At 32.0% G+C, this 14,716-nt stretch overlaps 2 protein-coding genes across 3 annotated transcripts in view; one reads left to right on the forward strand and one right to left on the reverse strand.

Annotated features, from left to right (window-relative positions):
- LOC145581464 (uncharacterized) overlaps positions 1 to 14,716 on the forward strand; it is a 74,485-nt gene that overhangs the window by 58,847 nt on the left and 922 nt on the right. The window contains exons 2-8 of one of the 2 annotated variants that reach the window (XM_081638477.1): positions 12,935 to 13,048; positions 13,254 to 13,403; positions 13,516 to 13,613; positions 14,005 to 14,077; positions 14,171 to 14,231; positions 14,318 to 14,403; positions 14,509 to 14,598. In XM_081638477.1, the coding sequence (XP_081494603.1) occupies positions 12,959 to 13,048; positions 13,254 to 13,403; positions 13,516 to 13,613; positions 14,005 to 14,077; positions 14,171 to 14,231; positions 14,318 to 14,403; positions 14,509 to 14,598 (648 nt within the window). In that variant the 5' untranslated portion in view covers positions 12,935 to 12,958. Of the gene's footprint in view, positions 1 to 12,886; positions 13,049 to 13,253; positions 13,404 to 13,515; positions 13,614 to 14,004; positions 14,078 to 14,170; positions 14,232 to 14,317; positions 14,404 to 14,508; positions 14,599 to 14,716 lie in introns of those variants that run through there. The other variant, XM_081638472.1, reaches the window with a different exon arrangement.
- Positions 4,654 to 5,639, reverse strand: LOC145581455 (uncharacterized). The gene is made up of 2 exons (XM_081638463.1): positions 5,272 to 5,639; positions 4,654 to 4,988 (listed from the first exon to the last, which is right to left on the reverse strand). The coding sequence occupies exons 1-2, from the start codon at positions 5,630 to 5,632 to the stop codon at positions 4,852 to 4,854; spliced, it is 498 nt and encodes a 165-aa protein (XP_081494589.1). The 5' UTR covers positions 5,633 to 5,639; the 3' UTR covers positions 4,654 to 4,851.

A 14,716-nucleotide genomic window follows, 5' to 3' on the forward strand; every position in this document is an offset into this window, starting at 1 on the left:
ACAACAAGTCGGGCTTTATGCCTCTCAAAAACACCGTTAGCATCTTTCTTGTGGCGATAAAGCCACATACAAGGAATAATATTGACATCACGAGGACGAGGGACCAACTCCCACGTCTTATTTTTAATAAGAGCATTGTATTCCTCAAGCATGGCATTTTTCCAATTATGATCTCCGAGTGCCTTTATAGGGTTACGTGGGAGAGGAGAGGGAGTATTCTAGGTAATAGAAATCTAGGGAACAATATAAAGTTGCAAGGTCAATCTTAGGAAGGAAATCTAATTGGCAAGGTCAATCTTAGTTCTAATTTCTTCTAATTATTGACTATTGAACAAAATTAATGTCAACTTGCAACGGATATTACCAAACTAGGAGAAGACCACCACCTATTAATGGATACTCCCTCCGTCTCTAAATTAAATGCCTACTTTTATCTATTATATAATAAATGCTAGAAATAGGAATGAATCTAATAAAGGGACGGAAGGGGTATCAATAAATCATCTCAACTTTTCAATTTTATATATGTTGCTCAATCTCTTGATAGAGAATATAATCCATTTATTTTCCTGATGAGTTAAAAATATACAAGTTTAATGTGTACGACAATATTATATACTCCCTTTGTATTTTACTTCGTATTACTTACTCTCTCTCTCTCTCTCTCTCTCTCTCTCTCTCTCTCTCTCTCTCTCTCTCTCTCTCTCTCTCTCTATATATATATATATATATATATATCATTTAAATAGGGCAAAAAACATAATGGGGCAAATTTTAAAATATGGAGGAAATATGCATTTTTATTGATTTGAGGCCCAGTCAAATTTGAGCCTTGTGCCGATAAAGCCCATGCAGCGGATAAGAGTTCGTTGGCCTCGGTTTTGTTAAATTTAGGCCCTGTTCTGTTCACCTTATTTCCACTTATTTTAGGGTTGATAAGTTCATATAAGGGTTATTAAGTTCAGATAATTTTAGATAAGATAAGTTCATGAAAATAAGTTCAGATAAGTTGTGATAAGGGTTACACAAAGTTTCGTATACGGCTGGCCGTACCGTGCGGCCATCCATAATTTTTTTTTTAATTGTATTTTCTCTCTTCTCTCTCTCCTCTCCTCTCCTCCAAGATCCAACCTAGATCGCCATCGCCGTCAACGATTCGCTGTCATTGAAGCTCCTCGAAGATCCAAACCGACCCAGACCTCCGTCGTCGTCGTCGTCTTTATCTTCATCTTTGCCGGTGAAAGCTCTAAACCAACCAGACCTCCGCGTCGTCGTCTTCGTCTTCATCTTTGCCAGCGAAATCAGCCAAATCGACCTCCACCTCCGTCGTCGTCTTCATCTTTGTGGTGTATTGCAGATTTGAAGGAGAGATTATGAGGAATTGCATCAAGCTCCAAACCTCTTCGATTTTGTAAATCAATGAAGATATCTTCTGTTGATAAAGTAGGATGATATTTCTATTTTTTTTGCTTTTGTTAATTTCTGGAAAACGTGAGCATATTCCAAAGATTGTACTTGATGAATTAGGTGGATCTTGTGGTTTCGATGAATTGTGGTAGTGGCGTGGGGCAGTGGGTACCACAGTTGGTACGACAATTGGTGGTCAGGTGGTGGCGTGGTTGTTGACGGCGTGGGGGAGTGGGTACGGGAGTGAATGGGCAAAATGTGGTGTCAGTTGGTCGTCGGGGGTTACTTGTTCGGTCAGGGGTTACTAGGTCGGGGTTACTTGGTCGGTCAAGGGTTACTAGGTCGGTTAGGGGTTACTAGGTCAATTAGGGGTTACTTGGTTGGGGGTTACTAGGTCGGTTAGGGGTTACTTTGGGTTACTAAATCAGAGGTTTCTTGGTCAAGGGTTACTAAGTCAGTCAGGGGTTGCTTTTGTCTGGGGTTACTTTATCATTTGCTAATTTGGCACCCTACCGCATGGTGCGGCCAGCCGCACCAGAAACGCGCTGTAAGGGTTAACCAAAGCTACCCAAATTTAATTTATAACTAAAATAAGTTCCAATAAGGGTTAATAAGTTTAGATAAGTAAAAAATTGGTGTTGGGCTAATTTGTTTGGTATAATATATTAATAACTAATACAAGTCTTATTAGTACTCCGCACATCATAATACATAATGTAAGTATGTAACATTACTAGTCGTCCGTGGTATTTTTGTAAATAAGATATCAACGGGTAATTGAGTAAATGGTATCATATCATTAGATGGTGTAAAGGTAATATAATATTTTGTTTACCGCGCTCGTTAGAAATATGACTATTATATTATTTTAATAATAAATAATATGATCGATCAACTTTGAATAATATGACTATTATATTATAGTATGGACACAGTTAGTCTTTGAATATCTACAACGTAAATATAATTTTTGAAAATTTTAATCCAACACAAAATTAAAAATTTATCGAGAACTATAAAAAAAAAAAAAAAAAAAAAAAAAAACATTAAATAAATAAAAAATGTTGATAACACCATTTTATGCCAAAAATAAAGTACTCCGTAATATATATTATAACTTGGAGGAAAATATGACAATTATAAACTACATAAACATTAAAACATTATGGTAGTCATACTTCAAACGATCATTATAACAATTTTCAAATATTTTTTTAGTATAGTGGGTATTGTGTGCGGCTAGCCATGCCACTTGACCACTTGTAAAAGAACAAAGTAACCTCTATAACACTGACTTGGTAATCGCTATAATAATACTGAACAACTTTATAACACCGATGAAGTAACCGCTGTAAAATTAAATGAGTAATCCCTATAAAATTAAGGAAAAAATGACAAAAACAATCCCAACTTTCACCGTTTCACTCAAAACAATCCCAATTTAAAATTATTTTTAAATAATTTGAACTATGATCCCTAATTAAGACATGATGATCATCCAAACAAAAAGTGCACCAGGAATCAATCCCACAACTGATATGATCTTAGTGGACATCGTCCTCCCCGCCTCACTCTCAGAATTAGTCACTACACCTGCATGAGAATGAAAGAATATTAAGATTTCAAAATAAAAATATAGAAATATGTGACAATTCTAATTAACGAATATACATATAAAAACATGTACGAGAGATAAGAGGACATCATTGATATATATACCATCGCACAATTTGGCAAAAGTGGTGTCAATACTACAGTTCTGAAAAATCTTGTTATATTCCAGCTCGACTTCGGAGAAGGGAGGTTTACGGGGTTCAACAATAGTTCCATTAAAAGCAGTAATATTAGGTGGAGTATAATTCTTGTAAGTATCCTCAATAGTACAGAAACACTTTGGATCGGCTACTCCAGTTCTGAACTCTGAGCAACACTTTGAGTAGTCTATCTCTGCAAATGGATCGTTTGGGTTGATTTGTTTAGCCGTGCATTTTCCTATATTCTTTAGGCACTCTGGTGCATCTGATGACCCTGAAACAGCAGGGGTTGGACTCATCACATCTTGCGCAAACAAGGGCATTATAGTCATTGACAAACATACCAAACCGACTATCAACATGACATTAATAATACCCATTTTTATGAATGAATTTCTAGCACAAGACTATTATCTAAAAGTTTATTTATAGTACTGTATCTAATAGAGAATATATAATCTATATTCTTTGTCATAGGTTTTAGGATATATTTTGTTAATATTAAGGATAAGCATATACTCCGTTAGGAGGGGTGTATAATGCTACTCACTATTATTGAAGATGATTAGTTATTGGTTGGCACGATTGAAGATGTTGAGCTGTTATATAACATACGGATACAAAATTGTAATTGAAAGCTACCCCTTATTAAATTGAAAACTAGTGTGTCCAGGACGATGTCGAAGATCGAATTTGTACTTTATACTTCTTTAATTTGATAATAATGTTCAACTGTTTGTATATCTAGTGTGTGATCCGGGCGTTGCCTCAAAAATTACGATTTTTTTACCTCATACTTCCTCCGTTCTTTTTTACTTGACCCGCTTTGACTTTTACACTATTCACCACCCCTTATTTGACCGTCTTTTGTGAATAATATTTAAGGACAAACATATATTCATGTGAGATTTTTTTGAATTCGTCTCAATAAGTACTATCATAATATATAATTTTTAATTATTGAGAATTAAAGTTATTGAGAATTAAAGTTTTGCATTGACAACGTGATAAAAGAAACGGGTCAAGTAAAAAAGAACAAAGGAAGTATGTATTTATTTTCTAATCTTGTGAGTAATAAATAAATTAAATAATCTCTAATTTAAAAGAAATATATAATGTTAATTATGTGAAATTTAAAATACTAATAAAAGTTGGTTGACATGTCTTTCAAAAAATAAATTTAAAAAGTTGGTTGACATGGTGATTGGTGACATATACATTGAGTGATGAGGAGTGTCACGTGGCATCATAGGAACGACTTGTAATATAGTACTTCCTCAGTCCATAAATTAAAAGTATCTTTCTCTTTTTTATTATGTGAGTAATAATTGTTACAATGAGGATTTGTATTAAAGGACGGAGGGAGTATAGATTAGCGCTTGATTCTATCCAATTACTACCTCCGTTACATATTATTTGCAACGATTTGACATAAAGTAGAGAGGAAAAATGTCTAATTGTTGCACATAATATGTAACGGAGGTAGTATAATCTTGATAACTAGGTCAAAAAAAATAAATTATGAGCCTTATAACTTAAGTGAGTCCATTACGAAACGGGCCTCATTTGTATTAACTAGCCCCATGGATTAATGGATTATGTTTGTCATATGATCTTCCCCTCAAAAATTAAATATCTTAAGGTTCATGAGCATAACTGATCCAAATTGCGATGACATATGATCCTTGAATTATAAAGAGATTATCATCGTCCAAGCAAAAAGTGCACCATAAATAACTGATACAATCTTGGCGGCACCATTTTTCGCCAATTCTGACGTCTTCCCTTCTTCACTTGATTTACCTGTACTCTTGGATTTACTCACCCCTGCATAGGAAATAACATAATTTTATCAGTTAAAATTTTTATCAATCAATGTTCACGAATAACAATGTGTTTATTATATTGCTTGTACATTAGTTGTTGGATAGGGGCTAATTAACTTACTTATTGATCAAGTAGTATATTTACTAGGTTAAATAATGCAACAGTTTGAATGACATACATTTATCAATTAATTTGCTTCTTTTCTTTTTCTTTACTTACTCTTGAAGGAAAAATTAAAAAACGAAGAGAATATGAAAGGCGATACATGGCTTAGCATACATACCATTGCAAAGTTGATCAAAAGTAGAGCCAATTTTACAATCATGAAGAGCCTTATTAGCAAGAAAGTCGTAATCGGAGGCAAGATCAGCTGATTGATCAGGAGGAAATGTTTGAATGAAGTCATTGATACTACAAAAGCATGTTATATTAGCTATTTGTGGTTTGATCACCTTATTGCAGCATGATTTGAATGTGATGTTCCCAGTTAAATGAAACGCTATTTCCCCTGCAAAGCAATCTTGCAGCTTTACCCAACAGATTGGTATTCCTGGAGGATCATCAAATGGTGAAATTGCTGATGACGGCATTATTGTCATTGACAACATTACTATACTCACCAACACCATTATCATCGTCGTCATTGCTCTCTTTTTCCTAGCTGGCTATGTAATTAAGATAGAGATTAAAACAAGATTATTTATAGTAACTTAAGATTTTTTACTAAAATTAGAAAATGGAGTTGTACTTTTTTATTTTTATTAAATGAATTGAACCATTTGTGTATAAAAAAATGTAATACATTTATAAGTCAATGTATAGGAAATTAGGAATACACTTTCTTCTTTTGGTAAGTATGCCGCTCACGATCGAACATGCTTGGATTATTTGTTTTACTTCATTGCTTTGTATTTCGTATATATGCACTTATCCTAATCTCCCACTAGGCACTAAATAAAGCTACTTTTTTTTTAAAAAAAATAATGTTTCAAAATGGACAAATAAAATAATGTAATACGTACATAAAAGTAATTAAAATGGTGTCTTTAAAGAGATTGATATATTGATCATGTAAAACTCTTACATTAACTTGAAGAAAGGGGGACAAGGGGCTAAGGGGCAAGTGACAAATTAAATCTAAAACTATAACTAAAAAAAAAAACCACTTAAATCATCGGTGTACACATGTCATTTTATCATTAAGAAATTTCCCTCCAATTTGCTTATGACATCATTTTTTTTATCCTATTTTTGTCTTTCGAAATTCAAAATTGGAAAAATAATTCTTAAAAATAAATAAAAGTGTGAACATCAATTAATCAAAAACATATTAATGATTAATTGTTTTACACTCTCTTATTGATTTTTTTTTTTCTAACTAAATCGTGCATCGTACGATACTAATCTAGTATAACTCTAAAGTGAAGCCACAAATTGAATGCCAAAATGATTTGACATTATATTTAATTATACGAAGTAGGTAACTACACAATGCAATAAAATTAAGGGAAATTCTCATTGGTAGCCTTATACTTTTGCGTATTTTCATAGGTAGCCACTTTTTATATGAATTATCTTTGGTAGCCTCGAACTCTTAACCGTTTCACTTACGTAACCATATTTAACATAAACCGTTAAGTGGGTGTTAAAATTTAATTGAATAAATTTTAATTTTATTAATTTAACAAAAAAAAAAAAGAATATCCCTCCCCCCCCCCCCACGCATTAGCCCAGTCAACACCTACCTCACCTAGTCCCCTTTCCCCCTCTGCCGGCGTCATCGCTGCCGCTGCCCTCCCCCACCCTCAGTCGTGTCCCCATCCCCCCTAATCCACCACAATTACCTGGTCTATACACCACGATATCACCTCTTTTCTCTTTCCCTCTTTCTATGAAAACCCTTAAACCAATCATGTTTTTCTTTCCCTTCTTTGGCTGCTCACGATCTACCCCAATTTAACCTTCTTCATGCGTCCTCATCGAACATCTCCATCATTCAGCATTATCATCAAAAAGATCAAAACCTTGGTTGTTTGTTGGCTGGTGTTGCGGGGTTTGCCGATTTGGTGCGCGAGGGAGCTGGGGCTTGGGAGTTCGGGAATTGGGGCTGGGGTTTTCAGGAATTAGGGCTGGGGGTGTCGGAAATTGAAGTCGGGGTGTCGGGAAGTGGGCGCTGGTGGGAGGGAAAGCTTGGGCACCAACGCCGTCGGTGGAGGTGGAGATGGGAGGGGTGGCTAGGTTGGTTAGGGAAAGGGTTGTTGTTTTTATTTTTTTTTAAGATTAATTAAATTATGATATAACTAACCTTAGTTAAGTATTTTTTAATTGTTATAAAACTAACCTCGGTTAAATTTAACCGTCGACTAACGATTTTAGCTCAATAAGGTTATGGAAGTAATTTTTTAAGAGTTGGCGGCTACCAAAGATAATTCGTATAAAAAGTGGCTGCCAATGGAAATACACAAAAGTACAAGGCTACCAATGAGAATTTCCCTAAAATTAAAAAAAACATGAATTGTAAGGTTGCTCTCTCGAAAATGTAAATAGGGCTGCTCTTAGAAAAATATCAATTTGTATCTCACTCTTTTCCCAAAATTTCTAATGTTCATCCTCTTGATTTTTTCCGTTGTCCTTCCTATAAGTTAGTCAAGTGTACAACTAATTCAAAACAAATTAATTTTTATCTTTATGCATTGTAATTAGGAAATTTTGTGTAAAACTATCTTAAAGATAAGCTGTTTTGTGAACAACTAACCATTTTTTAAAAATATTGTTTAGAACTACTCATAAGATAGCAAAAGAAGAGCAGTAAAAATGGAGGAAATGTAAATGAAGATAGAGAGATAGTTAAGGAGGGGAGTTAATGGATGGGAAACCGTAAGAGTGGATCCCACAAACGGCTCAATTGGATGAAAAACGTTTATAAGTAGTGTTAGACAAACATTTGTTATCTTATGGGTAATTTTAAACAAAATTTTTAAAAACAGATAGTTACTTGATATAAGCCCGTGCGATGCACGGTTCTAGTAAATCTTTTTAATTAATTTAATATTTTTTTTATATGAAGATCATTCATCGGATATTTGAATAAAATTCCTAATATCATAAGATAATTTTTTAAAAAAATTTTAACACTAAAGTTATCTTTCGTAGGTTTATTTATTTTACGTGGCGCTTGAATTTAAAATTCCAAACCTTATTCTTTAATTTTTCTTAATAAAAAATGAATGACAAATTATTTTATTTATTGATTAAAATAAGTCTTTTGCAAATGCGTTTTTTTATATACTCGTTATGTTTCAAAATGTTAGTCTCATCTAAAATCTTTTAACTATTAAAAAAATTAGGGGGAATCTTCTAAATTTCTCTTTGTATATAAGGAAAAACATAGTGATATGAGATTTAGTTTTATTCGTTTCGATGAGTACATTTTTAATATCTAATTTTTATAATATGTGCTAAAGAGAGATTAAAGATATTTACGATCAAAGATTTACATCCATGTATGTAAAAAAGATAATTATTAGTTTTTTAAATAATTTAAATTTTAATTGTTCACTATTCGTATTTTTACCTAGGTGGCAAAATTCTTAAATCTTATTCGTCACTTTTTCTTAGGTGGCGAGTGAATTTTTTAATTTTAAAATAAATTATTAATCTAAAATTTCATTGGTCAAAATAATACCTTTTCTTATGTGGCGTGTCAAATGCTCCCGAAAATTGCCTACTTTATTATATATACTAGATGTAAGCCCGTGCGATGCACGGTTTTTAAATATATCATTTTGTATATTTTTTTGTAATTTCTTAATTTTTTTGTTTTTATTTTCTATTCTATTATTTTAACATTAATTTAAGGTAAAATATTTTGTTAAGTTTTACGTATATAGGATTTGAATTTATAAATTGAAATAAATATTATCTCATTCATCGGATAGTTAGATAAAATCATCAAATCAAAATATATTTTTAATTTCTAATTATTTGTTAAAATAATATAAATCCTAATGTAAAAGATAATATAAAAGATAATTTTTGTTTTTTTTCATAATTTAAATCTTAAATTACTATTTTTTGTTTTCAATTCTCAAATTTCATTTGTTAATTTTTTCTTAAATGGCCACTGAAAATTAAAATTCTAAATTAATATATAAATCTAATTTTTCATTGGTCGAAATATTAATTTTGCTTATGTGGCGTGTGATGCACAAATTTTTATATACATTTTGTATATAAATATTTTTTTGGTGATCTCTTAGTTTTTTTTCTTGCATTATAAGTTTTAAAATTTTGTATGAAAGTATCATATCATCAGATATTTACATAAAATCATTAACATCAAGTGATAATTTATATTTTTTAATTAAATATCAAAATATAATTTTTTAGTTTTTTAAATAATATAAATCCTAATATCTAAAGATAATTTTTAGTTTTGTTACAAATAAAAATGATAAAATTTAGTGTTCTTAAATAAATAAAATCCTAATAAATTACTATTCGTCGTTTTTACCTACGTGGAAAAAATTTAAAATTTTATTCGTCACTTTTGTTTAGGTGGCGAGTGATTTTTTTAATTCTAAAATAAAATAAAAATCTAATTTTTGATTGGTCGAAAATATACCTTTTCTTATGTGGCGCTCTCAAGCTCTCCAAAAATGCCTACTTTATTTATATATATTAGATTATATTAGATTTATAAACCATTTTATTTTTTGAGTAGTTTTACACAAAATTTCCTTTTAAATCTCAATGCAGTTTTAATAAAAGATGATTTGTCAACGTTAACCTATTAGGGTCATCAGGAATTATCGACCTTATCATTGACTCTTCCCTTCAATACACCCATATCAAGTATCAACAAAGCCTCAACTTAGCCAATTAGTATTATGTGCATCATGATGTACCTAGAAATATGTGCACCTGGCCCAATCTGTGCCCAACAGGGGGAGCCCAGACAAAAGAAGCCCACAAAATTTTTTTTATTAATTATTTTTAAGAATATTAGTTCATCCTCTGACCAATTGTCATATCAATTTAAGTTTTTAAAAAAATGTCATATCTATTTTTATTTCATTTTAAAAAATTTCTCTCTCCTCCCATAAATTAAAAACCTTTCTCAATTAATTCTTTTGTATTTTCTCTCTCCTCTCACCATTTTTCTTTCTCTAAAAACGGCAATCTACTTATCTACCATAACAAAAGACAAAAAAACACACAAAAACACCTTTAAAAACGTAACCATCACTTAAACTTTTTTGATTTTCCTACATTTATGTTAAATTTGCTAATATAATTCAACAAATTGTAAAATTAAAACTATATTCTACTATATAATTGACTCTTTGACTCTTTAAAATTTATTTTTTTATAATTTTTTTTGGTAGAAAATCAAAATTATATGCTTCTATTGAAGAGGATGAAGATGTGTAAGTAATTTATTGTTTAAATTCGCAATTTGATTTGAAATTGTTAATTTTTAGAATTGAATACTAACTTAAAACCTAAAATTTTTTAACAGTACAATTAGTCAAATGTTCAACGTCAGAATACCAAAAAAGAAGAAATTAGATGATGTATCTAAGAAAAAAACAATTGTTAAAAACTTCTGAACCCTAATTACAAATCACTGAACACTTACAAAAACCTCTAAACCTGGTACAAAACTTTTAAACCCCAACCACAAACCACTGAACACCCTTAAAAAACTTCTGATCAACCCCTACAAAAACCTCTGAATCCCAATCATAAACTACCGAACATTTTAGAAAAATCTCTGAACCCCCTAAAAAAACTTTTGAACCCTAAACACAAATCACTTAACACCCTTCAAAAACCTCTGAACCCCCTATAAAAACTTCTGAACCCCGACCATAAACTATTGAACACCTTACAAAAACCTCTGAAGTCCCTACAAAAACTTCTGAACCACAACCACAAACCACTGAACACCCTACTAAAAACCTCTGACCCCCCTACAAAAAATTCTGAACCCCAACCACAAACCACTAAACACCATTCAAAACCCTCTGAACCCCTTACGAAAACCACTTATTAACCCCAACCACAAACCACTGAACACCCTTCAAAAGCCTCTAAACCCCTCCCCCCCCCCCCCCCTCCCCAAAAAAAATACAAAAAAACTTTTGAACCCCAACCACAAACTACTGAACACCCCTACAAAAAACTCTAAACCCCCTACAAAACTTCTGAACCCCAACCACAAACCACTAAACACCCTTAAAAAACTTCTAAACCCTTACAAAAACTTTTGAACCCAATCATAAACCACTTAACACCCTACAAAAACCTTTGAACTTCCTACAAAAACTTCTGAACCCCAATCACAAACCACTGAATACCCTAAAATAACATCTGAACCCCCTACGAAAACTTCTAAACACAAACCACTAAACACCGTAGAATAACCTCTGAACCCCCTACAAAAACTTTTGAACCCAACCACAAACCAATGAACACCCTTCAAAAAATTCTACACTTTCCAAATGTTCAGATTTATAAATCATAAAGTAGAGAATGCCAAATTTTTTAATAAAATTAAAAATACATAATCTAAAACAAAAATAAGTTTATAACTTTATAAGTAATGTATCGCATGTTCAAAATTATAATAAAGATGTTCGTAATTTCAAAAATACATGTTATGTATTTACAAAAAACGTATCATACATTCATATTTTTAACTTAAAATGTTCAAAATGCTAAAATATAATCAAATACATAATTGTTCATAACAAAAATACACAATTATCACAAAAAAAAAACATAAGAATATGAAAGCTACATATTTCGAAACTCAAACCTAGCCATGCTGATTTAGATAATGAAATTTCATCTAAAAATAATCACACCATCATCTTAACCACCTTCTATTCGACGTCGCCGCCATTTTTAGCTTCACTACTTCATTGTAAAAACTCCATTAACAAAGCTTCAAATTGAAGGTTGAAGAAAACAAAATTTGAATTTAATTTTATAAAGGAATTATTACACCTATGATGATCAACAATATGAAGGAATTCAATTAAAAGGATGATGAACGAATTCAAGAGAAAGAAAAAATAAAATAGAGAGAAAACAGAGGAAAGAGAAAATAAAAGAGAGAAAATTCAGAAATTAGGAAAGTAGAGGAGAAAAGAGAAGAGAGAGTATATTTTAATCATGATTGCTAAACGCAACCTCTAGTTACTACTATACACCCCTCCTAAATACCATAAATACCCTTCTAAGCTAAAATCATCTTCACGACATTTTTGCCTGTTTTCCTTTCCACCTTCCACACCTAATTTCCAGAAATTTATACCTTCGTTTATTCGAATTACTTACACAATCAATTAGCGAACAATATTCCGAGATCTAATGAATATGAACACGAATCGGATGAAGTTAGGTGACACACGAAATAGGCTCAATCATTTCATACAATTTGAACGAAATATAAAAAAGTGGTTTTATTTTATTTTATTTTTTTTTTAAGGATAAAAAGTGGTTTTATTGATTCTACACATAATAGATTCGTATGATTCTTATCAAATTCGAAGAGGCTAATGTAAAAATCATTACCCATTGTCAATTCAATGTATTTTAAGTTAAATTAATGCACTCTTGTTATTAGAGATTACTTGAGAGGAAAAAAAATATAAAATGGTTATTTTCTCCCTACATCTAATAAATGAGTGGAATAGAGGCTGCGCTAAGTAAAGTCGGGTTTTGGTGGTTCACATATAACTATATGCACCATGGTGCATCTTATAATTTGCCCAACTTAGCGTCTTAGCCCACAAAGTCGGCCATATTTAGGCCCAGTCAAATCCTTATTGGGCTAGGCCCGTCCAAAAAATATCTGTGGTAGTTTTATTTATAGCTAAATTTAGAAAGGATAAGAAAAAGTCTATCCGTTAGATAACAAAGAAACCAATCTTTTCTCATCATCATCATCATCATCATCAATGGCTGCTCTGAGCTTCGGAGTTGCTCACTTACGCTCATTCCCTAACTCAATCAAAGTACCTTCAAGACCCAAAATTTGTTGTGTTTGGGTAAACTCTTCTTCTCCTTTTCTCTCCGCTTTTAATTTGTTTCGGATTTTGGAAAATGATATATACAGCCTTAAGGGTCGTAAATGTAGTTTGTTAAAACTTCAAAATATACATATTAAGTATAGTCGAGCATTAATTACACCAATTGACGCATGTTTTCGTTAAAATTTGAAAGAGTGATTTTATTTTATTTTTGGAAAGGAAGGATCCAGAAGGGGTGTTCAAAACACCGGCACAAACAGGGCATATAGACAAGTTGGAATTCAAACGTCGGTTTGAAAAAGATGCTGATGCTAAAGTTGATTACGAACGTCATTTAAGAGAAGAAAAAGAACGTCGAGAAGCTCTTCGTCAGGTTATTATTTACTTACTAATACGGAGTACTACTTATTTCAAGTTTTTTTCTATTTTGTTTGATTTTTTATTTGTTTTATGATTGTTGGATTGGGTTGAATTTTGGATTTCAGTCTCGGGTTATTCCGGATACGGATTCGGAGTTGATTGAGTATTTTCTTGATACTGAGGCTCAGGAGATTGAATTTGAGATTGCTAGATTGAGGCCAAGGTAACTTTTCTATGAATTTTGTTATTGGTTGAAGTTGTTTTTTTGAATCATGTTTGTTGGAAAGTTACTTGTGAATTTAAGGAAAATATGCTCTTTTCATTGTGAATAAAATTGTTACATGGAGTACTATGTTCGGAAAACTACCACCTTGTTATCCTATATAGAGAATTTTGTCATGTCAGTATATTGTGGTGCCTTTTTTGAGGAATAATATTGTAGAATTTTTTAGCTATATTTTGAGCCTATTTGAAGTGAGCACTTTGAGCTCTAACCTATTGAGGGTCTAAGGCACACTTACAGTTGTTTTATATTGTAAATTGCTTGCTCACTCTATAAGAAGATGTTTCACATTAAGATATAACAACAATACTATTTCTTGCTGAATTTGCAGGTTGAATGATGGATTTTTCAGACAATTACAATCTGAAATAGGCCAGCTTCGTTTTGCTATGGCTAAAACTGAGGTGCTTTTTTGAATAAATTTTATACTGTATACTTGATACTGTAGTTGGCATCAAAATTAAGTATGATGTACTATTCTTTACTTATTTCTGCAGGAAATGGAGGACAGATTGATTGAATTGGAGGCATTGCAAAAGGCTCTTTCAGAAGCAACAGGTCTGTTAATGTGTTAACCTGAGATGATTTTTCGATAGTCCTTTGCACGTTAAGCTCATTTGTTTAGGTCCTTTGCTGTTATGCAGAAGCATATGATAAATTGCAGAATGACCTTGTTAAAGCTAAGCAAAGTCTTACGAAAATCTTCACTTCCAAGGACGTAAACTCGACAGTATGTACTATACTTTTGACTCATTTCTGAATGAAACCCCGGCCTTTAATGTAAAATCTTCTATTTGGTCATACGGATTCATATGTCACTGTCCTTGCTGTGCAGTTATTGGAGATGGTTGAGCATAATGAGCTGAATATTTCTTTGGTGACTCTACTTGATGAGAACATAGCAAGTGCACATCGAAGTGATCAGGTATGAGCCTAGTCATTCTGCTAAAATTCATTAGTCGTGTTTATATAACAGGACAAGCTACATTGGTTAGAGTCTAGCTTATAAGATAATGAGTAGATATATTAAACATGATCGATTT

Source organism: Chenopodium album, chromosome 2 (assembly GCF_948465745.1).
Source record: "Chenopodium album chromosome 2, dcCheAlbu1.1, whole genome shotgun sequence".
NCBI lineage: Eukaryota > Viridiplantae > Streptophyta > Magnoliopsida > Caryophyllales > Amaranthaceae > Chenopodium > Chenopodium album.

What these genes read in the sequence shown, in the direction of transcription:
- LOC145581455 (XM_081638463.1), bottom strand. Translation starts at nt 5,632, where the DNA reads ATGACGACGATGATAATGGTGTTGGTGAGTATAGTAATGTTGTCAATG. An exon ending in TTTTGATCAACTTTGCAATG is followed by an intron (nt 4,989 to 5,271) that starts GTATGTATGCTA and finishes TTTCCTATGCAG; the next exon opens with GGGTGAGTAAATCCAAGAGT.